Source organism: Telopea speciosissima, chromosome 5 (genome assembly GCF_018873765.1).
Source record: "Telopea speciosissima isolate NSW1024214 ecotype Mountain lineage chromosome 5, Tspe_v1, whole genome shotgun sequence".
NCBI classification, from domain to species: Eukaryota; Viridiplantae; Streptophyta; class Magnoliopsida; order Proteales; family Proteaceae; genus Telopea; species Telopea speciosissima.
The window spans coordinates 42,689,052-42,715,982 of record NC_057920.1 but is presented as its reverse complement, the minus strand read 5'-3'; the positions used below and the strand labels follow the sequence as shown (position 1 = coordinate 42,715,982).

Sequence of the window (26,931 nt, the reverse complement as noted above, 5' to 3'; positions counted from 1 at the left end):
AAATCGATTGGGGTTCATCAGGGAGGAGAAATTCCCTACTTGGCTCGCGAACGTCGTGATGGTTCCTAAACCAAACGGAAAGTGGAGAATGTGCGTGGACTATACTTACCTAAACAAGGCGTGCCCGAAGGATGAATACCCCCTGCCAAGGATTGATCTATTAATCGACGCGATTGTAGGTCATGAGATACTGAGCTTCATGGACGCATACTCAGGCTATAACCAGATCCTTATGAATGAGGAGGATGAGACCTACACTGCCTTCAGAATAGATCAGGAAAACTACTGCTATTACGTCATGTCGTTTGGGCTAAAGAACGCAGGAGCAACCTACCAGAGGATGGTCAACAAGATGTTTGAGGCACAGATCGGGTGCAATATAGAAGTGTACGTGGATGACATGCTCGTGAAAAGCGTCAAGGCCAAAAACCATTTAGCCAATCTCAAGGAAGTGCTCAAGATATTGAGAAAGAACCAGATGAAGTTGAACCCAGGAAAGTGCGCCTTCGGCGTAACGTGAGAAAAATTTCTAGGCTTCATGGTTTCGGCTCGAGGCATAGAAGCTAATCCGGCGAAGATCAAGGCCATCCAAGAGATGTCACCACCCCCAAACAGTAAGAGAGGTGCAAAGATTGAATGGAAGGATAGCGGCCTTGACAAGGTTAATGTCGCGAACTAGGGACAAGTGTCTGCCGTTCTTCAAAACATTGAAGAACCTGAGAAGTCCTAAAGACTTCACATGGACAGAAGAATGCCAGAGAGCCTTCGAGGAGTTAAAAAAGTACCTGGAAAGTCTGTCATTGCTGGGGCGACCAGAAGCTAACAAAGAATTGCAACTCTACTTGGCAGCAACTCGAGTAGCGGTAAGTGTAGTGTTACTGAAGGAGGAAGGAAAGCAGCAGAAGCCCATCTACTACATCAGCCACGTTGATCGATGCAGAGACCAGGTACACCAAGATCGAGAAGATAGCCTATGCACTCGTGATCGCGGTAAAGAAGCTAAGGTCATACTTCCAAGCCCATACGGTTGTAGTACTCACAGACCTACCATTAAAGAAAGTGCTACACAAGCTGGACATATTGGGCAGACTGATCACCTAGGCGGTGGAGTTAAGCAAGTATGACATCAAGTTCTAACCTCAAACGGTAATCAATGGTCAAGCACTGGCGGACTTTATAGTTGAATGCACTTTCTCAGAGACCGAGCCGGAAGAGGTGGGATATGAGGAGCATGATCGAGGATCATGGGAGATGTTCGTGGACCAATCAAGTAATGCGACAGGGAGCGGGGCAGGGTTCATGATCACCAGCCTTGAAGGTTTTTGGATTCAATACGTATTTCGGTTCACGTTCCAAGCCTCAAACAACAAGGCAGAATACGAGGCATTGCTTGTCGGACTACGAGTCCCAAGAGCAATCCAGATCTCCCATCTAACCGTCCGAAGTGATTCCCAACTCGTGGTAAACCAAATAAACGGAGAGTACGAGGCAAAGGATGAATGCATGGCGTCCTACTTGACGCGAGCTCATGATTTAGTGGCTGAGTTCGAGAAGTTCGAGATGGTTTGAGTCCCGCAGAGTGAAAACGCTGCAACAGACGCCTTATCAAGGCTAGCAAATAGTGAATTCCTAAACTTAGCCAGCGCGGTATACATCGAAGTACTTCATAAACCGACATACAAGGAGAAACAAGTCAATGAGATCGAAGAAGGGCCAAGCTTGATGGACCCCATCATCAATTATATACAGAATGATGCATTGCCAGAGGATAAGCTCGAAGCTAGAAAAGTAAAGATCCGGGCAGCCAAGTATACGATGATTGATAGAGTGCTATACAAGAGAGCGGTCACGACACCGCTACTTAGGTGCCTAGGACCCGAGGGAGCTAAGTACGCCTTAGCAAAGGTGCATGAAGGAATATGCAGAAGCCACATGGGAGGGCGAAACCTAGCCTATAAAATCCTAAGTCAAGGATTTTATTGGCCAAAGATGCAAGAAGAGGCCATAAACTATGTTAAGGCCTACGAGAAATGTCAGCTATTCGCCCCGGTACCTCATCAGCCAGTAACACAATTGATTTCCATCCTTAGTCCTATACCATTCGCATGTGGGGATGGACATTCTTGGAGACTGTTGGTGAAAAATCCAACACCTACACACAGGGGCACAATGCAGGTCGTAGCGGTAACGCAGGCGTGCCAGAGCCTTTGACGCAGGCCCAAACAGAGCTGGAAATGGCCTGTCCTGACTTCCAATCGGGACGAAACGACTTGCTCTAATTGACGAATCGGCCTGTTCTAACTTTCGACCAGGACGAAACGGCCTGTTCTAACTTTCAACTAGGCCGAAATGGCCTGTTCTAACTGACGAAATAACCTATTCTAAGAGGCCAGAAATGGCCTGTTCTAACTTCTAATCAGGATGAAAAGGGGATCTTTTCATGCCTGAGTAGCTCTAAGGTCTTTTGGGCGAAAGAAAATCACGATGGACGAAGCAAAGGAAGAAGATTGAAAATCAAAGTTGCTTACTTGCAGTCTGTATCCGATTGGAGTGGGTACAACTTGTGAAATTCGACATTGATGAGGTTTATAACTTGGTATTTACACTGCAACTATTCTACGACCAAATCGGATAATCTCCTAAAAACGGATTTGATGAAGCTTTCCAACTCTGTCAGCCATGGATTGATGGAGCTTGCAACTTGATGTTAATGGTCATCTTCTAAAACACAGGCCAAAAGACAAGATTGCTAGAGTTATTCTCCAAGTATCTCCCAAAAATGGTTTTGATGAAGCTTTCACAACTCTGCCAACCACGGACTGATGAAGCGTTCAACTTGATGATGATGGTTATCTTCTAAAACACGAGCCAAAAGACAAGACTCCTGGAGCTATTCTCCAAGCAAGACCTACTTGAATGCCCCTTGAAACATGAGCCAATGAGACATCGGTCGCTGGAATCCAACTCTAGCGAAAATTACAAGACAAGATGAGAGATCTACATCATGAAAGATAAAAAAGAAAAAATAAAAACTCTGTTGTAGAGTGTTGTGTTGTTGATTGTCCCCTATTCTTCTTCGTACTCTCTTCTTTTATAATTGCTCCATTGGCGGTTGTGGTAATTCCAGCCACTTCCATGATGTGTCCAGGTGGTTGAGTAACTACCTTCCATCTCTTGTACCACCTTCCCACTTTGTCATTAAAAAAAGGGAATCTCTTTGATGGCAACATGCAATGCACGGTCTTAAGGCATCCATAACCGAAACAACTTTTGTAGGCAGAAATGGGGTGTAACAATGCCCCTCACAATCCCATTTGAACGAGGCCACACGAGTTTGAATGGGATTGTGAATATGCTTTTGTAGTCTTAAGTTCGGTCTATTGACCGAAATACGATGTCATTGTCACTACTCGCTCGGTCTCCTTTTGTAAATTCCAGCTTAAGATTCAAACAACATCACCATTCATTCATTCACGTACTATCACCACCATCCCGGTTATCAATCTAAGTATAAACCGAGAAACTGATCCCATCTTTGTGATATTTTAATTATAGTCTATTATTTTTGTCAAATAAAATTAATAACCATAAATAAAATATCACCAATCTATTTTTTATTTTTCAATTAAATGGCATGCATAATTAAACTCTTTAATTTGCATATAGGACCCTCCACTATACAATATCTAATGTTAGACTAAGGACATGTAATTTAATACTGTCAAACCCCAATCCATTAGACATGCCTTTAAATAGAGATCATGTGATCATAATTGGACGATAAAAAATGCGATTAGACATTATTTGAAATAATATACATATTATATATATAATAAATAAAAAATAAATTTTATAAACCATTTACAAAAATGCCACTGGATCTAGATTTCTGTCCGATTAATCACATGCATTCTCTCTACTTGATATTCCCCAATCAAGGTTAGTGGATTCTATGTTGAGCATCTCTTTCGTTCACGATGCGCAATCACGAATCCAACATATCAATATTTAGTCCATGTGACATCAACCATTAATGTATCAAAATCCGCAATGTAATTGTAACGATAAGGATCTATCAGGTCAAAGGGTCACAGGTGATGGGTACGCATCTCTCCATAATACAACAAGCAATAACAAATGTGAGAATATGTACCAGATTCTTTTCTATACACACGTTACGTGTACTTATATTTATGCTCTGAAAATAACTTTTCTAGTGACATACAATATAACGACCATATGAATAGGATGTCCAATCCTACCTCTAGTCGAGAACCGTTTTGGTTGAAAACCCATGGAACAAACTTTTAAGCCTATAAATAAATTCATGTAATAAAATAATATTAAATTTATTTATTCCAAATTAAACGGGTTTGATTGACACAATTTAACACCTAGATATCAAGTATTCTCTATCTTCTAGTGAGTCCTTGTCAGTCGTTCCTGTTTCTAAGTTCATAACTTGGGAACCAAGTCCATTGCCAATCGGTATGCTACGAGTTGCTAAAGATTCTGGATAAGTGGAATCCAAGGTCTAACTGCACACTCTCCAACTATAATATTGAGTCCTGCGAATTTGTGTGATGTCCTTTTGAGTTCCTCAAGTTATTTTGTAGTGTAGTTTTTTTTTTTTTTTTTTTTTTTTTGGATAAAGAAACAGTTAATATTGGGAAAAAGTTCTATGTCTGGGAGTGTGGCCTACGCCAGCACTCCCATGGGTCTATCTCTCTCCTCCCCATGTGAAAAGACACATCTGCCTCCTTGTTTTAAGGAGGAGAGAGATAGACTAATGGGACTGCTGGCGTAGGCCTCACTTCCGTTCAGAAAACTGCTTCCCATAACTTAAATAGAGTGAATGTCTGAGGTACAAAAACTAGAGCTATTACATCTGGCTTGATTAGCAAGTTCATGAGCAGGGAAAATAAAAGATCTGTTTTTTCACAGATTTCAAAATGAGCAAAGTTACCCAATAGGCACTTAATATCCCTCAAAATAGAAAACAACTCCCATGGCCATTGCTTAGAAGGTTGAGTTATCCAGTGGCATGGTTGTTGACAATCAGTCCAGATGGTAAGATCGACGTCTCGCCAGCCGGTTAGTTGATGTAGTCCGAGCAATACCCCTTGAGCTTCTGCCTCTTGTACCGACTCTGCAGATCCAAATTTTGAACATGCACATAAGAGTTGATTGTTATGAATAATAATAGCTGACCATTCTGCTGCATTGGTTTCTTCTTGAAAGCTACCATCACACACAATGGTTAGGCAGTGAACCGGAGAAAGAGGGAGCAAATCAGACATGGTAAAGTTGTTTAGGGTTGGAGTGAAAGTGGGCTAGTACATTGGTGGGGACAAATTTAATAGTTACGAGTCATTTATCCAGCGGTTCACATTGTGGATAATGCTAAGAGGATTGGGGGTGGGATGGTTAGTCCAACATTTGTTCCGCTCTAACCATATGAACTATGTAGTAGTGGCAAAAATGGAGAGAAATAGCTTGACATCGAAGGAGGGCCATGGGGAGTGAGAGGTGATCGATCGGCACAACTGAAGAATGGATTCAGCTTGAAAGAGTTCAGACCTAAGCCCCAAAGGTCCTGCCTGCCAAATGTGCTTAGAATACTGTAGTGTAGTTGTCTGAGCTTCATTGAATAAAATCACTCTTTGTTCAAAAAAAAAAAGATTATGAAAATATTTGAAGTTCACGTGACTTGAATCGTGTCGCAAAATACCAAAAAATTATCTCCTCCAATTTCCTTCCAATTAATTTATCGTTTTCAATTCGATTAAAATTTGAATCAAGGAATGACCTAGAACCATGCTTGAGGTATCAGTATCAGTCAAAGCCGATCCTGGATCAGGTATAGGTATCGGATCAAGGGTAGAATAGTAAAAAAACTCATATTTTAATAATAAAAAAATAGTGGTAAAATTGATAATCCAGATCGGCCAGTATCCAGACCGATACTGGCCGATCCTGATTGGTCTTGGATTGGTATAAGCACCGATAACACTCGGATCACCCTTTTCAGAATCAGGTAAAATTAGGATCCTTTTATGACTTTTTGTCAGACTTCACAACAGATGGAGAAGAACACTCACAATGAGCCCGACTGGCTGGAAAGAAAGACCGACCACAATGAGCTCCTTGGAAACTCTACTGCTTAAATAAGTACAAATTCTGGAGGGAGGTTTCTGTTTGCTGCATGCACGCAATTCTTAAAAACATGCGACTCATCCCCATACAACTTTCTCCGTGGCAAAGCTTAATGGATTCAGAAAGGAAAGGATGTACAAGAAGGCCAAAGGAGCGAGCTTCACCAAGTAAAGCATAGTTGATCCGTAAGGATGGTCCTCCCTAGCCGAAAAATTCGATAGAGCAAATGCTAAATTTCTGCTCTATCCAGATCAAACATAGAATTCTCACAAGTCCATTAACTTCAGATGCAACCTTTATTCAAAAACTTCCAACAATCTTAATATAATTGGGGTTTCTCTACATCTTTGTATACAAAACTCTACATTGGCTTCAAATAAAATACAAGTTGCCACTGAGTTAAACAAGTAAAGAACTGCACAGATGATGTACTCTAAGAAATCATGATTAAGGGGAAGGACCTATTGGATTGTGGGCTTCAATATCAACATGACGGATCCCAGGAACAATCTTCTGGATTTCTTTCTCTAGTCTATCAACTTCACTTCCTAAAGCTGTTACCACTTCCTCACCTGCCATAAGGAGAATCCATGTCATTAGTATTTAACTACATGTGAATGTTAGTAAATGTAAATATTCGAAGTCCACAGTCCAAACATACCATAGTTTGACATGGTCTTCAGAAGCATAGTGTCATCTTTATGCTTTGTGGCTTCTCGAAACTGTCCACACCATCAATGCCTATTACTTATTGTATGCATGCCAATAACTTCATATAAACAGAAAATTAGAGTAACAAAACTTTTAATGGGACTAGACCTCCTTTTCAGCTCCCAGGAACCCACCACAAACAGAAAACTCAAGGTTTCTGCACTAATTGAATTACAAAATCTCTTGGTTCTCAAACACTTTCAACATTAGACCAGATAAATCTAAACATTGATTTTAAACTAATTATTGACCACAAAAGGAGCAATTCTTTTCACTGTTTCAGTCCAAAGATATAGCCCGACAGTCGATAAGCTAGAAAAAATCTGGAAAGAGTAGAGACAGTAACAGGATGGGCTAAGGTTACATTTATGTATAATCCTATGCTGATAACTTGATATTAACTACAAATCCAAAACTGGCCCAAGCTGTCATAGGTTTGGAACACAGAAACCCCCCTAGCAACTTCAATTGCAAGACAAAACCTTTCTCACCATCCAACTATCTCATAGAAAAATGTGGTGAGGTAAGGTTTTCTCAACATCCCTAATTATGCACTTGAATGCCACATCTCTACCTAGAAAGAGTACAGCAAATGAGAAAGAGGCAGTGACGTGAAAACCCAAGATTTTCCCGTTCTACCTCTAATTTCAAGATACCTACAGAAACATTGAAGTTTAGGGCTCGAGATAGGAATTTCCAACATTCCTTAAATTTTATTGTAGACGGTGCCTCATATCTTGTTCAGAAATAGCATGGATTAACCACAAAGAGGATGTGCCCTGGAGATTTCTGCATATCATCAACCACATTTAACACATGGCATCTGTATTCCAATGGAAGCTCTAGTCTGCAAATGATATGGCAGATTTGACAGCCACACGGGGTGATCAAACCTAAAATTATACTAGGGCCATCTAATCCCATTGATATTGCAAGTGGCTCTTTCTCGTATCTGCTCACATATTTTGGGAGGGCCAAGGCCCAATCTGTTGTGAGCCTTGGCGCAAGGGTTAAATAGAGCTGTTGCAACCTGTTGGCTGCGGTTCAAAACTTGGAAACAACCTCTCCTGTGAACCAGGGGGTAAGGTTGCGTACATTTGCCCCTCCCAAACCCTGCAGTAGCGGGAGCCTCATGCACTGGACGCTCTTTTCGTTTTTTTATGGTGCAACACCCTGCATGCCTGACATAATTATTTTATTATTATATTTGATATCCATGATTATTTTAACGCCTTTGGGATTATTTTAATAATGTTTTGACGTGTACTGTATGTGTGTTACTGTTTTATTATTATTTTATGGTGATTATATAATTCTATGAGCAGTGGTAGATTTGTAAATTTCGAGCTTGGCCTATGGTGTAAGTATGTAAGACATTTGATGTTCAATATTCTGTTTTAATCTCTTTCTAAAGTATTTTATAAGGTATCATGGTGTTTAATATTATAATAATGTAAGAATACCGTTTATTTATTTTATATACAACAACAACAAAACTCAGCCTTATCCCATTATTTATTTTATATACAATTCCTATTATTTATAAGAATTTAATGAAGTATTATATCCTACGGTCATGTGTATGTACTACGTATGGTTTTTTTATATTTATAATGTCATAAGGTACGAAATGTTGGTTTGGGTTGATTTAATTCATGGGTGGTTCAACCCATGTGTTTGGTTTAAGGTTAGCCCCTGGTTCACTTGGGGTTTTAAGGTGGTTGGGTTTAGAATGAAGGATGTTTGAGGAAGTGAAAAAATTAGGTGAGGCTGCATGAGTTTTAAGTGGTCATATTTTGAATGAAACGACGAATCAAAGAGGGGCAATGTTGGTAATGGCCTCAATTCAGCAGAGATTTAAGAAATGCCATTGACCCACATTAGAGCCAAGTATATAAAAGTTCAGCATGTTAGTGAGATTGTTGCAGAGCATTCTTGAGCTGAGAACCTGAGGAAGGAGGAGAGAAGCTCAGCACTTGCATGTAGCTGGATTTGGAGTTTGAAAAGGTATATTAGAGAATCTAAGACAGGAATTGAAAAATAGGAGGTTCTGTTGAACTTGTGAGTGATATAGGATAGAAATGGAGATGATTTGAGGTGCTGGATCATAGGATTTGAAGGAGGGATTAAAGGAGAGCTGATGATTTACAATCAAATATGGAGTTGATATTTCCCAAGGTAAGAACTTAGGTTTCTATTTGATAATGGTGCATGTGTTTGTAGTTTGGTAATACTAAGTTGATATGTTAAAATGGATTTAGGCTGGTGAAATCTAAGTTGGGAATTGGGGAGAGCACGTATCTACAGAGATGAGATCCTCGCCGACGTTGAGGTAACCGGCCATGATGGAGACTAGGTCTTCCCCGGTGCCTTGACAACCGGCCAGGGTGGGGAGTACGAACTTATAAGAAATGAATCCTCTCTGGTGCTTTAGTGTCTGGCTAGGGTGGGAACTCGGTTCTCCCTGACGCTTCAATGACCAGCTAGGGTGAGGATCAGAGCATGAATGATGATGGTGATGGCTGAACTTGATTTAAATGGAAAGAAAAGAAACTTCCAAGTTTATTAATTATGCAAGTATTCTGTTTATTATTCACATGTACGCTTGCATGTATAGGAACATGTTTACCTCATTGGGTGCAAGCTCACCCCATTTAAGTTGATGTTTTTCAGACGATGAGACTGCAGAAGAAGTATACACAATAGGTGGTTATGAGGATGGAGAACCGTGATGGATGTTAGATGGGTCGAGTAACGCTGCCGGAAGCAGCGCAGGGCTGATGTTGGTCAGCCCGGAGGGATTCCGCATCCAATACGCATTGAGGTTCAAATTTTCGGCCTCCAACAACGAGGCCAAATACGAGGCTCTCCTAGCTGTGCTCCGGGTCACCAAAGCCATAGGCATTGAACAATTGAAAGCAAGAAGTGACTCACAACTCGTGGTCAACCAAGTCAACGATGAGTATGAGGCAAAAGACGAAAGAATGATAGCTTACCTGGGGTGAGTCCGAGGACTACTTGCCAAGTTCGAACATTTTGAGATGACACGAGTACCATGAGAAGAAAATTTCGTGGCCGACTCCCTGTCGTGGCTGGCCGAGGCTGAACAATTCGGTCTATATTGAAATCTTGGACGAGTCGTCGCTAAACGACAGGAAGGTCAACCACATCGAAGAGGACGGTCCAAGCTGGATGGACCCGATCGTCAATTATTTGGAGAATGATCAACTCTCGAAGAGCCTAGAAGAAGCAAGAAAAGTCAAAATCTGAGCCGCAAAGTACACCATGGTCGACGGATTTCTGTACAAGAGGGCTGTCTCAGCTCCACTGCTTAGATGTCTCAGACCAAAAGGTGCCGAGTAGGCTTTCGCCGAAGTGCCTGAAGGATTATGTGGTAGTCATATGGGAGGCCGAGCACTAACACACAAGGTGCTTCGGAAAGGATTCTATTGGCCGAGAATGCAAGAAGCAGCCATGAAATATGTGAAGACTCGCAAGAAATGCCAATTATTTGCTCTAGTACCACATAAGGCCGTGACAAATCTGACACCTATGCTGAATCCGATCCCCTTCGCCATGTGGGGAATGGACATACTCGGGGATTTTGTCCTGGCCTCGGGGAATAGAAAGTATCTGGTCGTCGCCATTGACTATTTCACTAAATGGGTTGAGGCCGAGCCATTGGCAACCATTAACGAGAAAATATGGAGAAAAAATTCAGAGATAAAGTCATCTACCGGTTTGGCCTTCCCAAAGTACTAATCACCGACAACGGCAAGCAGTTCGATAACCCGAACTTTCGGGAATTTTGCAAGCACTTCTATTTAGACTATCGCCCGGTAGCAGTGGCTAATCCAAAAGCCAATGGTCAAGTCGAGGTGTCCAACAGAACATTGCTAGCAGGAATAAAGAGAAGGCTGGATGAGGCCAAGGGGAGATGGGTAGAAGAGCTGCCGATCATACTATGGGCGTACAGAACGACCGTGAGAACCCCCACTGGGGAGAGCCCATTTAGATTGGTGTATAGGACCGAAGCGCTCACTCCGATAGAAGCAAAAGCCTCATCGTACAGGACACTAAACTTCAATGAGAAGACTTATGAGGATGACCTGAGGGCGAACCTAGACTTCCTGGACGAAGTAAGGGAAAACACGTTACTAAGAAACATGGCGTACCAACAGACAACGACAAAGTATTACAACTCAAAAGTAAAGAAACGCCTATTTCGTCAAGGGGATCTTGTCCTTAGGAAGGCTAGTGCATCGCAGCCACGACAAAGGGAAGCTCGCCCCAAACTAGGAAGGACCGTACATAGTCTCCAAATAGATCCGACAAGGGACGTATCGGTTAAAGACTCCAGGGGGCAAGAAGATACCCCGACCTTGGAATTCTGAGAACCTAAAGAAATTTAACCAATAGAAGATTATTAGAGTTTAGTTCGAGTTCATGTTTTGTTAGAGTTTGGTTCGAGTTCATGTTTCAAAATTTGTTTCCAAAATTTTCGACAACAATAAAGAGAAGATCTCATCCAAGCTCCTAACTTACTTCAAATTGCTATCTCAAGGTCATAAGACCAAACCCCATAGATTGGCCGACCCCGAAGACCGACCCTCATAGGTCGGCAAAGCTGAAGTCATAAGACCAATCCTTATAGATTGGCTGACCCCGAAGACCAACCCTCATAGGTCGGCAAAGCTGAAGTCATAAGACCAATCATAAATTGGCCGACCCTGAAGACCGACCCTCATAGGTCAGCAAAGCTGAAATCATAAGACCAATCCTCATGGATTGGCCGACCTCGAAGACCAACCCTCATAGGTCAGTGAAGCTAAGGTCATAAGACCAATCCTTATAGATTGGCCAACCCCGAAGACCGACCCTCGTAGGTCGGCGGAGCCAAGGTTATAAACCAATCCTCATAGATTGGCCGACCCCGAAGATCGACCCTCACAGGTCGGCAAAGCTGAAGTCATAAGACCAATCCTCATAAATTGGCCAATCCCGAAGACCGACCCTCATAGATCGGCAAAGCTGAAGTCATAAGACCAATCCTCATGGATTGGTTGACCCAGAATACCGACCCTCATAGGTCGGCGAACTAAGGTCATAAGACCAATCCTCCTAGATTGGCCGACCCCGAAGACCGACCCTCGTAGGTCGGCGGAGCCAAAGTCATAACACCAATCCTCATAGATTGGCCGACCCCGAAGACCGACCCTCGTAGGTCAGCGGAGCCAAGGTCATAACACCAATTCTCATAGATTGGCCGACCCCGAAGACCAACCCTTGTAGGTCGGTGGAGCCAAGGTCATAAGACCAATCCTTATAGATTGGCCGACCCCATAGGTCGGTGGAGCCAAGATCATAAGACCAATCAAAATAGATTGGCCGATTCCGAGAACTCAAGGGCTAAGGATGGAAGCACGAAAAATCCTAAGGCAAAGAGATCGGCCTCGGGTCATCCACCACTGTTGCCTCGGAATCAGCCTCGGGTCGGCCTCATCCACTTGCCTTGGGACCGGCGCATTTGTATACCTAGACATCCGAACACAACCTCTAAAGCGGAAAATCGCCAGTATGAAGGGTTGGCCTATTAATGTTGGGGATTGGGTCCCCCTATACTACATACCGAGATAAAAAAATCGACAACAAACACTTAGGAAAAAAGAAGAAAAGTTTTCATTAATTAACAGCCGAAGAATCGGCAGAAGCGCACATAAAAGAAAGAGATCTCAGCGGGTCTAACATACATTCAAAAAAATAAAAAAACACAAAAATATAAAAAAAAGGCAGACTTCAAGAGGTCATCACATCCTTGGGGGCGTCCGAAAGGAGGAAGGTTGACGATCACGGGGGCGAGTCCGAAAGGATCAGAGGTTTGGTTCACCTCGACCCCGTCCTCGGCCTTGGCAGTCTCGACCACGGTAGCGGCGTCCTCATCGAACGGCGATAGATCCAAATTAGGATGCGACTCCCGCAGCTCGTTCAGCACCTCAACCCAGCCGTCGCTGAACCCCAAGGCATAGGTGGGCTTGCTCAGCTGGTGGAGCACCTCCCGAAAATCCTCTGACTGAAGATAAGCATCTATGGCCTCCTTCTTAGCATTCTGCAGATCAGCCTCGGCCTTTCCCTTCAAACCGCTCAGCTCGGCCTTCAGGTCTCCGACTTCCTTGGTCGATTTCTCCTTCAAGGTCTTCAGCTCGGCCCTCACCGCCTCCAGGTCGAACTCAACTCTCTTCCTCTTCCCCTCTTCCCGGCGCTCCCGGATGGCCTGCTCGGCAGCATCTCCAGCATTCTCGGCCTGCTCCTCCAGTGAAGCATTGTCCGTGGACAATTGTGCAAAATGGAGAGCAACCTCAGTAGCCTTGGAGAAACCCTACAAAGAGAAAAGAACAACTGATAAGTCAGAGGATACAAAAAAAGAAAAATGAAAACGAAAGAGGTCCGAGTCTAGGAGATGAGTAACTTATGATGGCCATGTCCTGGAATAGCGAACCCGAGAGCTCGGTGTTGCTCAGGTCGGCGAGGAAGGTCCGTTCGACAGGGAGCCAAGCCGCGTCCAACCACTCCCGAGCGTGGGGCTCGAACTGCAGTGTTGTGTCCCCCGAGAAGAGCTGTGAGGAGGGGCGAAAGGGAATGTTGGTGGCCGAGGCCCTCCCGAGTACCGAACCCCCAGTGACGCCCAGGGGGACCCCAGGGGAAGTGTGCCCCTTGAGGTTGATCGAGATCTTTCCCCCTTTGTGGCGCTTCTCCAGCGACGAGGTGGGCTCCTTCCGATCCCTCTTCTTCGGGAGGGACACCGAGGCCTAGGACAAGTCGGCCCCCGATGCCGATCACCACGCCTTTCGGGCTCGGCCCCATCAAGCCTTTGCCCTTAGACTTGTCGGCCGCGGCTTTGCATTTGGCCTTCTCCGCGGCCTTCTTCTTCGTCTCTTCCATGAGCTCGGCCTTCATCCGAGCGGAGTCAAGCTGGGGAAGATCACCAGCCGCTGCAAAAAAGAAGAGGGTAGTCAGACACAAAACCGAGAACGATAATCACCGAGATAGGAGCTCGGCCTCGACCACTTACCAAGGGTCAGCCTCAAGAGTCGGAGGAACGCTTCGTTGAGCCGTAAGACATCGAACGGCCGACCCGTCAACATCATGTCGTACGCGTTCATGGTCTGCGCTTGGTTGACATACTTCAACTTTATCTCCTTCCACTCGGTCCTAAAAGGAGTGTCGGGAATAGAGACAAAGAAGAAGGGAATAGAGACAAAGAAGAACCGAGGCTTCCAGTGCTTATTGGAGGTCGGGACTCGCTCCAAGAACTTGAAAGCATTCAACGCCAAGTTCCGCTGAGTTCGGCAGGAGAAGTAATACCACCCCCCGTCCTAGAACTGCTTCAGGTAATAGAATTGGGAGAAGAGGGCCGCAGACGCTACTCGACCTAGTCGGCCAAAGAACACGTGCACGCCGAGCATGATCAGCCACGCATTCGGAGTCAGCTGGCCCGACGACAGGTGCCAGTGATCCAAGAACTCGTCCACCAGACGAAGGACCGGGAAGCGAAAGCCGTACTTGAAGGCTATCTCATAGAAGGCCACCTCGTCGGGACAGATGAAGCATGCCATTTCCCGAGGCCTTGGAGCTCGGAGCCGGATGGTGTCCGGAATCCCATAAGTGTCCCGAAGCTCCTCAAGCTCAGACGCGGAGACCGTACTCTCCACGGCTCCAACACTGCCTTCGACGAGGTCGGGGCATCGGCACCCGATTCCACCGATGCCTCTCCATCTTCTGAAGACTCATCCTCATTAGAGGACGAGCTAGCGTCCCCTTTGCGGTCCTCGGGGGCGGGTTGAGCAGAGTGGGTAGGCTGATGAGGCAGCGGAAGATGGGTGCCACGGGAGGGACGAGGGTCCACCATCCCGAGCTCATACAAATCCGAGCCCAAAAGATCAACAATGGGGGCGAGTTCCAAAAACTCTCTGCTCGGGCTCACGACTCTGCGCAGCTCGGCAAGAACCTCCTCGTCGGACACAATACCGGTCGACATAATTTAAGAAGAGAAGAAAACTTACTTGAGCCGAGGCTGAGGAGGAAGTGGTCAGTGGGAGATGTGAGAAAACCTGGCACGGGAGAGCGCCAACACCGAAGAAAGCGAAAAACGAGGAAAGTGGATGACGTCAAGCACAGGACGAGCCGAGAAGCTGAGAAAACCGAGAATTCTAAGATAGTCGAGTGCTCTGAAAATTCAAGCAAGAATAAATGAGGAACAGTACCCCCTATTTATAGTGGGTGATGAGAGGTAGCCGAAACGTTAAGATCTAACGGCTTAGAAAAAACCGCGCAAAACCAACGGTCCAGATTGAAGTGATTCGAGTGTAATGATGAAGTCGAGTGACGTGTCGTATGAAAAACGAAGCGCCGCCAGACGTGTCGCTGACAACATTTAATGTCACATCAAGAGAGCTCGGCCTCTGCCAGCCCAGAAAAAACACTCACCATCGAAGCATACTCACCAAGGTCGAGCCAAGCCTTGATGAGTTGGGGCCAAGTGATGAGTCGCTAAACTATGGCCAACCAACGGCCGACACGTGGTGTGGTCGAGGCCAAACCGAACCATTGGGCCACGGAAAAGGTGGTCCCAGGAACCACGAGTACTCAGCAACCGAGGATGAGGCCGAGTACCGCAAGCTCGGCACCATGATTGGGGAAGCCGAGGCCTACAACTTGACCGAGCCCTCTGGGGTTGGCAACACGGTTGAGCCCTCTAAGGTCGACAACTTAGGCGAGCCCTCCGGGGTCGGCAACAGTCTAATCCCCTAGAGCCAACATCGTGGCCGAGCCCTCCCGGGTCGGCAACGGATCTAAGTCCCGCGCAGTTAGGCAATGAGGTCAACATCCCCCTATCTGCCGAGACTGACTAGGAAGGAACTAACTCCCGAGCCTGAACACCGAGCCTAACACTGGTTATTTGGATGACGAAGTCACGTCAAACATCCCGACATTCGCGTGGTACCCCCGCTCAACCAGATCGGATCACCCCTCCAAAAGCGGAACCGTATCACATTCGAATGAGAACTCTTTTCCAAGTAAATAGTCCACATCCAGCTACGACCCTACTGGTCAGACTCCTACCAAAAATAAAACTCCTACCAACCTAGGAGTCTTCTTCGTCGCCCTAGCCTCAGTCTATAAATACCCAGGTATAGAGCTCAAACGCTCATCTCACTTTCACTAAGTTGAACCACTGTTATTTTGAAGACCTGACTTGGGCGTCGGAGAGTCTTTGGCCGAAGTCACACCGGCTCTCTCGTGCTAACTCAGTTTTTGCAGGCTCATCCACGGGCCAACCAGGTGGCAGAGATTTTCACACACAACAATAATAATAACAATAACAATAATAATAATAATAATAATAATAATACATATTCATGGTTTCTTTTTATGATTAATGAGTTACTTATAATTGGTATGGTAGAAAACAGCTAAAATTGGTTAATTATGGATTAAGGAATTACCTGTCGAGCCCATTCTTCACGTCCAGTCCTTTCAAGATAATTCTGTACCACCATAACGCCATTGAAATCTGTAGAGTTATAACTGTCAGTCAACTTCTTTTTTTTGGGGGGGGGGGGGGGGTTGTGGGGGGATAAAGTAACAAGATTTCATGGGCCATTAGGGAAAAAGAGTATACAATATCTATACAAGCTGTACATGTGTATTAAAACACATACAATCTGTCCAAAGTAGAGCCACCTACAATAAGCAAAATTGGCCTCACTTCATACAAATAAGTGTGGCTCCATTTGCATCAACTCTCTCTGAAGTCTGAACCACTTCTTTAGCTAACATAAGAGCTAAGGCAGTAGTAGCCTCTGCTACAAGAGAGGGATATGTTTACCCGGTTGCATAAGGGTCCAGAACTATTCAGTTTGTTTAAAGTCAAAGCTTACAAAGAAAGCTATTCTGCTAGCAAAGCAAAAAAAGAACAAGAGAAAGCTCTTTGCTCAACAAGCAGCCAATCAAGCAAGAGAAGTAGGACTTTGCCTTTCCAGAAGCAAGAGTAGCAGCCATAATTGACCGAATGTGGAGAGTTTTCCTGATCAGCAGAACTGGGAATTCTCATCTAAATATTGATTTTCCAGATGCCAGACGGTTGCAATGGAGAAATCTTACCGTTGCACCAAGGTCTGCCCTAGTCTTGCTACCCATCTGTTTCCACACCCACTTCTTAGCTAAACTCATTTTATGAAACTTGTTATATATTATTTTCTTGCTACCCAACGTTCAACACTATAAAGCAGTGTTCTGAAACCTGGCCCTTACCTCCACCCACATTCTGAATAGTGCTTTTAAGGACCTATGGACTGGGTGGTTGGTCCATTTGGACCGTAAGCCATTTTGGAGGAACAACATACCCTTCATCTGTTGGATGTTCCTAAAATCTGTTCACTTGTCAATTGAACCTCCAGTTTTGATGATTATACCATTTGGATTGATTGGAACCCAGTAGACGACTAAGGCTACGTTTGGTAAATGTCTGAACAGAGTTCAGAACTGTTTTTTCGTTCTTTAAGAACAAAAAAACATGAATTTCTGTTTGGCTTGACGGTTTGTTTTTCTGTTCTTTTAGAACGAACCGGGGAGGAATATTTGATGTAAAGAACAAGAACGAGACTTATCGTGATTCACAATCAAAACCCGTGAGCAGCTGGGCTTGAAGACAAACTTGCGACAGATCTGGGGAAGAAAAGGGAAGAGAAGTAGCAGGCAAAGAACTTCGAGGTCGATCTCATCTCTCTCTCGCTTCCTCTCTCTGTCTCGCAAGGGTTCTTCATATAGGTTGCATCAATCTCTAGATGGTTTTTTAGGGGATCAAAGAAGGATTCCAGTTTCCGTAAGGGACGCCATGAGTTGTGTAGGACTGTTACTGAGTCGGAACAAAAAGAACATCATTATTCGCATCGGAAGTCTCAGGCTCATTGACATTCTCCTTTCAGAGGTAAATATTATTCCTCTGGTGATCGTGTTTCTCTTTCACAGTCTGATTTCTCACTTTCTACTGCAACCCCCCCCCCTTTCTGATAAGGCTTTGAGTGGTAAGCATTCGGTTTCGTGTTTTCTTGTTTCACAATCGAATGTTGATGATGGAGTGGGGTTCCATCCGGCGGGCCAAAATATACTTTTTTGTTACGAAAAGTTACGTTATTGGGTGGGTGAATCCGCTGTTGTCGTCTTTGAAGGATCATTTAGCATCCTCATGGCAATCGTAAGGGGCAGAGAGGGCTGTTGCTATTGTTCCGGGGCTATTTTCTGTTAGAATTTTTCATTGTTGAGGAGCGTAACCTTGTTGGTTCTGTGAACACCCTTTACATTTACTTTTTCTATGACGCCAGAGCAGTCTATTGGGTGCTCTGAGTTTAGTCAGCTACCCCTTTGGGTTCAGTTTTAAGTTTTCCACATAACAATTTTACAGAAGTGTGATTTTTCAAATGGCTTCAGGTCTTGAAAAGCCATTAATGATCCTTATGGTCTGGGAGCATTGGGTCCTTCCACAATGGTGGGTAAGGGTTAGATTTTATTTAATTTGAAGCGGAAGTTATGCTCATCTGCAAGGTTCTCAAGTGAAAAAGTCACTGTGATATCTGCTACTATAAAGTTTTAATGTTATTTTGCATTTTTTGAAAGAGTATGGACTTTAGGGATTGCCCGAGCATATTTGATTTTTATGATTGTCTCTGTTTTAGGTATATATTTGTTCAATCTGTTTGGTCTTTGCTCTATCTCTCCTATGGATGTTCATATGACCACCCAATGCTTGGGCTATGTTAATAAATCAATCAAAAGGCAGAGGCTAGATTCCAACCAAGAGATACCAAGAAAAAGCAAAGAAGTTAAAAAACAAACATAGATGATGATCAGGAACACTGAGGTTGATTGGGGGTTTCATTTAGGTTTATTGAAATTTTGAATTGAAAACAGTGAACAAGGCAGTAATATTGATTGTAGCTGTTAATGTTTTAAAAACCACATTGTATCATGCAAAATATAGGCTATAAAAAGTGAAATTTATTCCTTTGAATTGTAATATTCTAATAAAAGTTCGGAAGATTTTAACGGAGAGAGATCTTTCCACAGTATGTGTACTATAAGACTTGTTTTTCTGGGACATGAAAGCTTAGCTGACATCAAGCATTTGTGTACCTATTATGCCCACTGGTCTCTCGCTATGAAAGCTTAGCAGACTTCTTGTTCTATCTTTGTATAAAAGATTGATTGGGTGTGACTTGTGAGGCCAAAAGGTAAAAAACAGGGCCATAGAGGGTTCATCAAGCACTTCAGTCTGAAAGAGAAGATAATAAAGAACAAATATACTGTTCTCTGTTGTTTTCATGTATTCATGTTTTAAAATTTCATTGCTACTTGATAAAGGCCTCTGAGAAGTATCAAATATCAATCCCCTCCCTCGTTAAAATATTTTAAACTAATCCTACTTTAGGAGGACAGAGAGGTTTGGAGCAGAGGGGACATGATGGCCACTATTGTTTATCTATATCCTTCTTTTGTTTCTTTTTACTTTCAAAGAGTTGGGACAAAAGGTGGGAAATGAAGCTATTAGGGCAATGAATCTCTTGGAACTCCCAATATTCTCTCTACTTCTTCTCCCTTTTATTACAATATTACATACTATTATAGTTCGAGAACTCGTGAGATCTCGCCAAGTTTCTCGGTTTTTTGAGAAACCGTTGGCGTACGAGTTGCAAAAGTGCAACAACTCAACCGAGATCTCGCCGAGTTCTCGAGATCTCGACTCAAACTCCTTTATATGAGTGCCAGATCTTGAGATCTTGGTGGAAAATCTTGATATATAGACATCTATCTATGCAAACCTTGGTATACAGACACTTATTTAGGCCAGGAACTAAGACAGACACTTATTTATGCCCAATATCATTTAAGTAAATGTTTTTGTATTTGTATTTCATTTACTTAAGATATTATTCATAAATAAGCAAATACCCCCCCTATTTGAATCCAATAAAAATAGTTAAAATATCAAATTCCAAAAGGAAAAGAAGTCAGCCCCCCAGTTCAAGAACAAAAACTGGATTTTCGGCGGTAGGCACAATTTTCAACTTTCTAATGCTAGGGTTTTTCTCAAATCTAAAAATTCCATAAATCTTAATATGGTAAAATATTGTTAAAAACCAAAAGTGCAGTAAAATATTCATTTGTTTTGATGTCCAAGAAAATATTTTCATTCAGAGCGATTTTGACAGCATTCGTGCACACCAAATTAAGTTTGACCAGTACATAACTCCTATTTGGACTTTGTTTTTGTACAATCTGATAGTGCCATTGTGTTTAAATGGCCGAAAATAAGCTAAATACCAAGTTTCAGACCCAAACTAGGTCTAAAACCCACCGACTTGAAGCTTCGAGTCAAAAAAAAAAAAAATGCACCAACTCGGCGAGATCTCGGCTCGACTCAGTTTTTCAAGGGACCGAGTTGGTACCAAGTTCCGAGTTTTAGTACCTTGCATACTATGCCCTACCCTACCCTCTCCATTCTTGACATCCATTAGCAGTTCTCACCGTGAAGTGTGAATCAGAGAGAGAGAGAGAGAGAGAGAGAGAGAGAATGAATGATGCATGGGTGTGTATCAGCAGTGAGGGATATGATGAAGAAGATCTGTTCTGAGTTGCGAGCCAAGGGAGGAGGAATGATGTATTTCTGTTTTAGACCTTGATGTATTTCTATTTTAGACCTTTGCTCATTGCATTCCTCATGTAGAGATTCATGCTACTTTAATTTTTTTTTGTTATATTTCTGTTTTGGATCTCTATTTGATGGGTCTTTAGCTCAAATTGGTAGAGCATTTGGCACATGAGCATGTTCCAAGGGGATGGTGGTTCGAATCCACCAAGGCCCTTTTTATTCACCTGTTCATAGCATAGTCAGTTATGACACTAATCCACACAAGAACCCAATTTTAATGGCATCTTTGAAATTTGAAATATTTTTATACTTACTTTGGTTATGTTAATGAGAAATTTTAATTTTATGTTAAGGTTGGTAAGAGAAAAGGATTTTACAAGTATTTTTTTGGTATAATTGACAAGGAAATGGCATTATTGTAATTAATATCAAATAGGGAAGAATAGGTTTTACCAAACACCATTTTCGTTCTGAACAGTGTTCTTGAGACCGTTACCAAACGATCAATTTCAGTCTCAGAACACCGTTCCAGACCAGAAACGCCAAAGAACATTTCTAGTCAAGAACGGGCGTGCTTTGTTCAAACATTTACCAAACGTAGCCCAAGTATTATTTTAATAATTTCAAAAAAAAAAAATGATGTATGTGAGGCTTGAACCTGACAACTCGCAATACATGAAGTGATTATCTTCACAACAGAACATCTTTTTTTTTTTTTTGGACAACTCAATATTAATAGATGAAAATCACTTAAAACGCTCTTAAATTCTTCACAAGAATTAACTATGATGGTTGAAACCATAGCAGTACTTGGCTAGGATGTCAAGTAATTCTTGTGGAGACCTGAGTATTAATTAGTAGCACTCTTGATAGTTATTCCAGTCGCAATCTTTTAGGAGACTTTTACCATAGTTGTCAAGGCGATGAGGAAGCCTAGGCGATATTCGATAAGGCAGCTGCCTAGGCATCACCTTGGCACCCTAGGTGTGCAGTATATGACTATATGTAATATAACAATGATAGTTTTATAAAATTGAAGCCATATCAATGCAATATAATATAATTATCGTAGTAATGACCTAATATGAGAAAACCAACTTACAATAAACAAAGCATATAATATAAGATAAGCATATTCATCAAAAAACAAAACAATAAACATAAAGCAATGTAGACGCATGAAGTGTCAACAAGGCGCGTTATCACCTTAAACCCAAGAAAGAACCTACACGCCTAGGTGACGCCTTGACAACTATGCTAGTTACTAAAATACACGCATCATATCTTAAGAAGAGAACAGAAAGGGTGTAAAGGTTACCTATTTCTGCTTTAAATCTAAAGAATCCAGGTCCAATCACCTCACTTTTGCAATCATATACAGCATCTACAACCTACAAATGTAAAAAACACTTGCCGATAATAAAACCAGAGAGGCATGAATATCAAGAGTAATCACAATAAAACAATACTTATGAAATATACCAGATCATTCTTCAAAAAATGAAGCACCCTTTCCATATCATTATTATCAATTGCTCTACCAATCAAAGCATGGCGATTCCTCTGAATGAGAAAAATAGCAACCTGCAAGACAATTACGGTTCACTCATATTCTGGAACAAATATTCATGTATAAAGTCAAAAGTTCCTTCCCATTAAAATCAAGCAGACCACTTAAACGAACTTGAAATAAAGAGTCTATACAGGCATATATAGCATCAACATCTGGACAGACTATTCTGCTGAGCTCTGTCAAAAATGAGGAACCTAGGACATAAGTTCAACCGCACTAGGAAAAAAGAAAATTTGTACATGTTTCAAACCAATGATTCTTTCTTAGTGGCAACTCACTACATAAGAGATTGCCCTATAAAAATGCCAAATCCAGTGGGGACTTCTCTCTTTTCATAAAATAGTTCTCGGAGGGGAGTTTAGTCCCACATCGGTCAGGTAATGTGTGGCAATTTGGCTTATGACCTTGGAAGGGCCTCTCCACCCTGAAGCTCGGGCTTTTGGGTTGGAGGCCATTAGAATATCCTCCAAAGGGTTCGGCGTTCTATTTCCAATCTAATTTGAGGCCAAAAACCAAATATCGACTTACATTTTAGTAGTAAAATAAAATCTAAATATCTATAGTTGAGTATACACCAAAGAGACAAAATAGACATGCTCAGATTACTGAAGCTACATCACGGAATATAAAATGATGTAGAGGACTCCTCGTCACTCTTACAAAGCACAACCTGTCAAGTGTCAACCAGAATAAAGCCTCAATCCTGCAGCTTTTCCACAGAAGGGAGCAAGTCAAGAGCAACCACCCATGTAGAATAACTAATTCATAGGGGAGGCAGAACCCTAGGTGTTTATATTGCACAACAGCCACACAAATCTGCAGGAGGGAATTTCCGATGTTTCTCCCCTCGGATGAAAAGCAACTGATCAATTATGGTGTGTTTGTTTATCTATAGTCAAGTGATCAATTATGGTGTATTTGTTTATCTATGGTCAAGTGCTTTACGCAAAGATCTTTCTAGCATCCCTCCAACCACTTATCCTCCAAGAATCAAACTCTATTTATCATCCCCTACATAGAACTTAACCCTTTGAAGATACTTAAATAAGTTGTTCGTTATTCCTTTCCAGACAACCAATCCATAACGAGACCTAAGTTCACCACAGCCCCAACCACCAAGGCCCACCTCATATTTAGTAGCAATAACCATATCCCAACTTCCAGAGGGTGGACCTTGGCACAATGATAAGGTTGCTCCATTGTGACCTAGTGGTTGAGGGTTCAAGTTGGGAAACAGACTCTCCGCAAAATGAGGGTTAAGGCTGTGTACACCCCTTTAACCGTATCCCAACTTCCCAAGTGATATTGATTCTTTGCTAAGTTTCCTGACCTACAATTTTAACTGCCTAACCAGTTCATGATTCCCAGCCCATCAAAATTTTTTCGCCAGCAAAACCCATTTCTGTGTCAGAGATTGAATTGTTTGGCTTTCTTCTCATCTCAAAATCCATCAGATAAGAAATCCCAGAATAGCTCCTCTATTCTTTTCCAACAGATGCTGGAAATTGCACCAACGACTGAGCTACATGAGAACCTATGACTCCAACTACCCAATCTTCTTTCCCTGTGCTCCACAACCAGATTCCAAATGTTATCTGTGGTGGAAGTATTGGCTAACTCATTAGCCTAGTATTGTCAACCATGTTTCTTCCAACAGGTGTCAACAGTATGAATACTTCCCACAATAAGCGCACTGGCGAGATGATTTTTCAATAGGCTGTCCACCTGTACCACGACCACGGCTCTGACCAGAACCTCGGCCGCAATCAGCAAGGAATGCAGAATTGTCTTTAGCAGGAGCAGAAGAAGGAACCCTAGAAGGAGTAATAACAAGACGATGCAAGCGAGAGAAGACCTCATTGAGAGAGGGCACCTTCTCTCCAGTAAGGAGCTGACTCTTGATAGTCTGATACTTAGGGTGAAGACCGGCCTTGAACTTGGCAACATGGAACTCAGCCCGTTGTTGCTTTAATTGCTCCAGATTAGTAGTGAGAGGCTGACGTATTTGGAGGTCTTCAAGATAACCCTTGTATGTACTGAAGTAGTCATTCAAAGATTTGTCACCCTAAGAGAAGTGGAACAGTTTTTTATAAAGCTCATAGGTGCAGGAAATATTTTTCTCCTGGGAGTAGCTTTCACGAAGATCTTCCTAAACACCCTTAGTAACTGTGTGAAACATCACATTAGCAGCAATGGCAGGTTCACTACTGTTCCATAACCAGATCTTATAGTAGAGTTCTCACGCATGCAATCATCATGAGTAATAATGGTAGCCAGATCCTTAGGATCAATGGTAGGAGGATCATCAGTAAGATACTTCATCTGACCCTTCGCATGAATGTAGGCCTGGACAGCTTGTGCAGTTGTGCCCATAGCAGGTAGTTTGAGACACCATTAAGCTTAATAGTTGTAATCTGGACTTGTACGTTATCAGCAGGAGGCTTAGGATCAGTCATGGAAGCAGGTGCAGACAATAAGTTGCAGCGGCAGGAAATTGACAATAAGTAGCTGGTCTGATTGACCTGAGAAGACAACCAATGCTAATAATAGGAAGGAGGAAGTAACCCCCAAAAGTTGATGCAGATCAGATGGTTGATTGAGAGAAATCCCAAAACCGAGAAGCCTGTACATTCCTGAAACCTGGGAAAATTGATCTGTTGAAGTAGAACCATTCTGCAGGTCGAATGGACCTGAAAAATATACTGGAGAAGCCCCTGTAGTAGAGAAATAAGAACCCAAAGGATCTCTTGATCAGCAGGTTTAATGAAGATGTACAGCCAAAGTCGATGGAGAGAAAAACTTGAAAAAAAAAACAGAGTATCGCCCAGCAATATGGAGTGCAGTTGTATCAGCAAAATATGACAGCAAATCCTCCAGTAGGTAGATCGAAGATGCTTTGGATGAGGGTAGAACAAATCCCCAAAATATGAGAGCAAGCCAATAAAAAAATAGAACGATACCAATCAACCTTGAGTCTTCAAAAAATCGAAATTAGAACAGGAGCAGCAGCGAATTCTTCATAAAACTTGTAGAAGATAGCTGTAGATAGGCCAGATGCCAATAAAACAGCAAGCAGTAGTTAGAAGAGGCCCTAGTTTGCATTTATGCCATAAAACTAGGGTTGTAACAGTAGATTAGGCAGCATATCAGTTGCTGCAACCGAGAAGAAAACTATCTCAAGAACCTTCAAACCACCAGAAAACAGGAACTCAATTACTGATTTAGATGTGCTCTGATACCATGTAACAAGTTGAATATCAAAAAAACCAGTAACCAATGAAAAAGAAGAGGAAGAAGAAGAGAAGAACTAAGGGAGAGACTGCCAACAGAAGAAGCAGTCACGTTGGATAGTCTCTCCCCCTCTCGGTAGATATATATATATATAATTAAGATGGAAAGAGATTACAACCTAACAGAAGTAGGAAACTTTCTAAATCTAGGTACAAAGAATTAGTAACTAATAAAATAGAAACTAAAGGGAAATAGAAAGCGCTAGAATAATCCTTAAATCTAGAGAAAAAAATAATAAACAATATGTAACGCCCCCACTGTGGTGTAAAATGGCTGCATCCTTTGTTGCCCAAAAGGTTGTACCGCCGTACCGGTTGCTGGCAAAGCGGCTGCATCACTTGCTGTGCCGGTAATTGCACACGACAATCCTTCATTACGTGCCCCTTCTTCCCACATCAATGACAGGTAACGGATCTGGTTGAGCATGATCCAGTATGAACCCTGCCACAATTACTGCATGCACTAAAGGTGTCCTGAGTCCTATGCTGCTTCTGCAGTAGGACCTCCTTGGTGCTCTGACTGTCTAACGGCCTCTTCCCTTGCACTTTGCTAGATGTGCTCTGTGAAGTATCCTTCCAGCTCTCTTCTATCATCAGAGCCCTCTATAGTACATCAGCATATGATGTGAGCTTCAGTACCACAATGGCTGCCTTCAGTGCTATGGCTGATACATGGTTCTGGCTGGAGCACTTTGGTTTTATCGCTCCTCTCTCAAATCCTCTGTATTGGTGTAGTCTATAAGACTGTATGTGCACCTGAGCGCCTTGACACGAACCCGTGACAATATTAGTTTACTTAGGTTGTAAGTCACTAAGGGCAAAGCGGGTTACTTTTATCTGCTCGACCACCAGGAGAGGGTGGCTCCTCCTGCTCCATAAAGATTCTAACATTGTTAGTTCCATCCTCCGAAAGTCACTATTGAGATCGTGGACTCTTTCCTGGGGGAGGCGAGGCGTTGAGCCTGTTAAAGGAGAGGTTGCTATTGCTTTCTTGATCGATTGGTCCAGTTGTTGATGGCTATTCCAAATCCAATGGTTGGCTTTCGCGCAGCAATCAAACTACTGCGCCCCTAACAGAGTCAAGGCAACGCTGGTCTACGATCAGCCGTTGCCTGGTTGCATGGGCGTGTTAGCCCGTTTATCTAGCGGTCTTCAGCCCCTCACAAATTTCTTAGCCTTCTTCTCATCAGTATTTATGTTCTCTTGTGCAAAGTAGGCTAGATCTTCAAACTTCTTCCTGTAGGTCATCACAGAATCAATGCCTTGGGAAAATTTAGAAAATATTCCACTTCCTTAGCCTCCCTCACACTGTCTAGGAAGTAGCTGTCAAAGAAAGCCGACACGAAGCGTGCCCAAGTGATAACCAGATCAGCAGCTATCGAAATCTGCTTGTGGGCCTTCCACCACATATGAGCTTCTCCCTGTAGCATGAATGTAGCGCAAACCACTCTCTGCTTGTCAGTGCACTCTAAAACAATGAAGATCTTCTCTATCTC

At 42.8% G+C, this 26,931-nt stretch overlaps 1 protein-coding gene across 1 annotated transcript in view; it reads right to left on the bottom strand.

The window, feature by feature from the left end:
- Positions 1-6,429: 6,429 nt before the first annotated feature.
- LOC122662536 (metal tolerance protein C4) overlaps positions 6,430-26,931 on the bottom strand; it is a 52,361-nt gene continuing 31,859 nt past the window's right edge. Inside the window, exons 9-13 of the mRNA XM_043858192.1 lie at positions 22,055-22,156; positions 21,891-21,963; positions 16,371-16,438; positions 6,818-6,878; positions 6,430-6,728 (exon numbers count right to left, since the gene is read on the bottom strand). Coding sequence (XP_043714127.1) covers positions 6,604-6,728; positions 6,818-6,878; positions 16,371-16,438; positions 21,891-21,963; positions 22,055-22,156 — 429 coding nt within the window. The 3' untranslated portion in view covers positions 6,430-6,603. The remainder of the gene's footprint in view (positions 6,729-6,817; positions 6,879-16,370; positions 16,439-21,890; positions 21,964-22,054; positions 22,157-26,931) is intronic.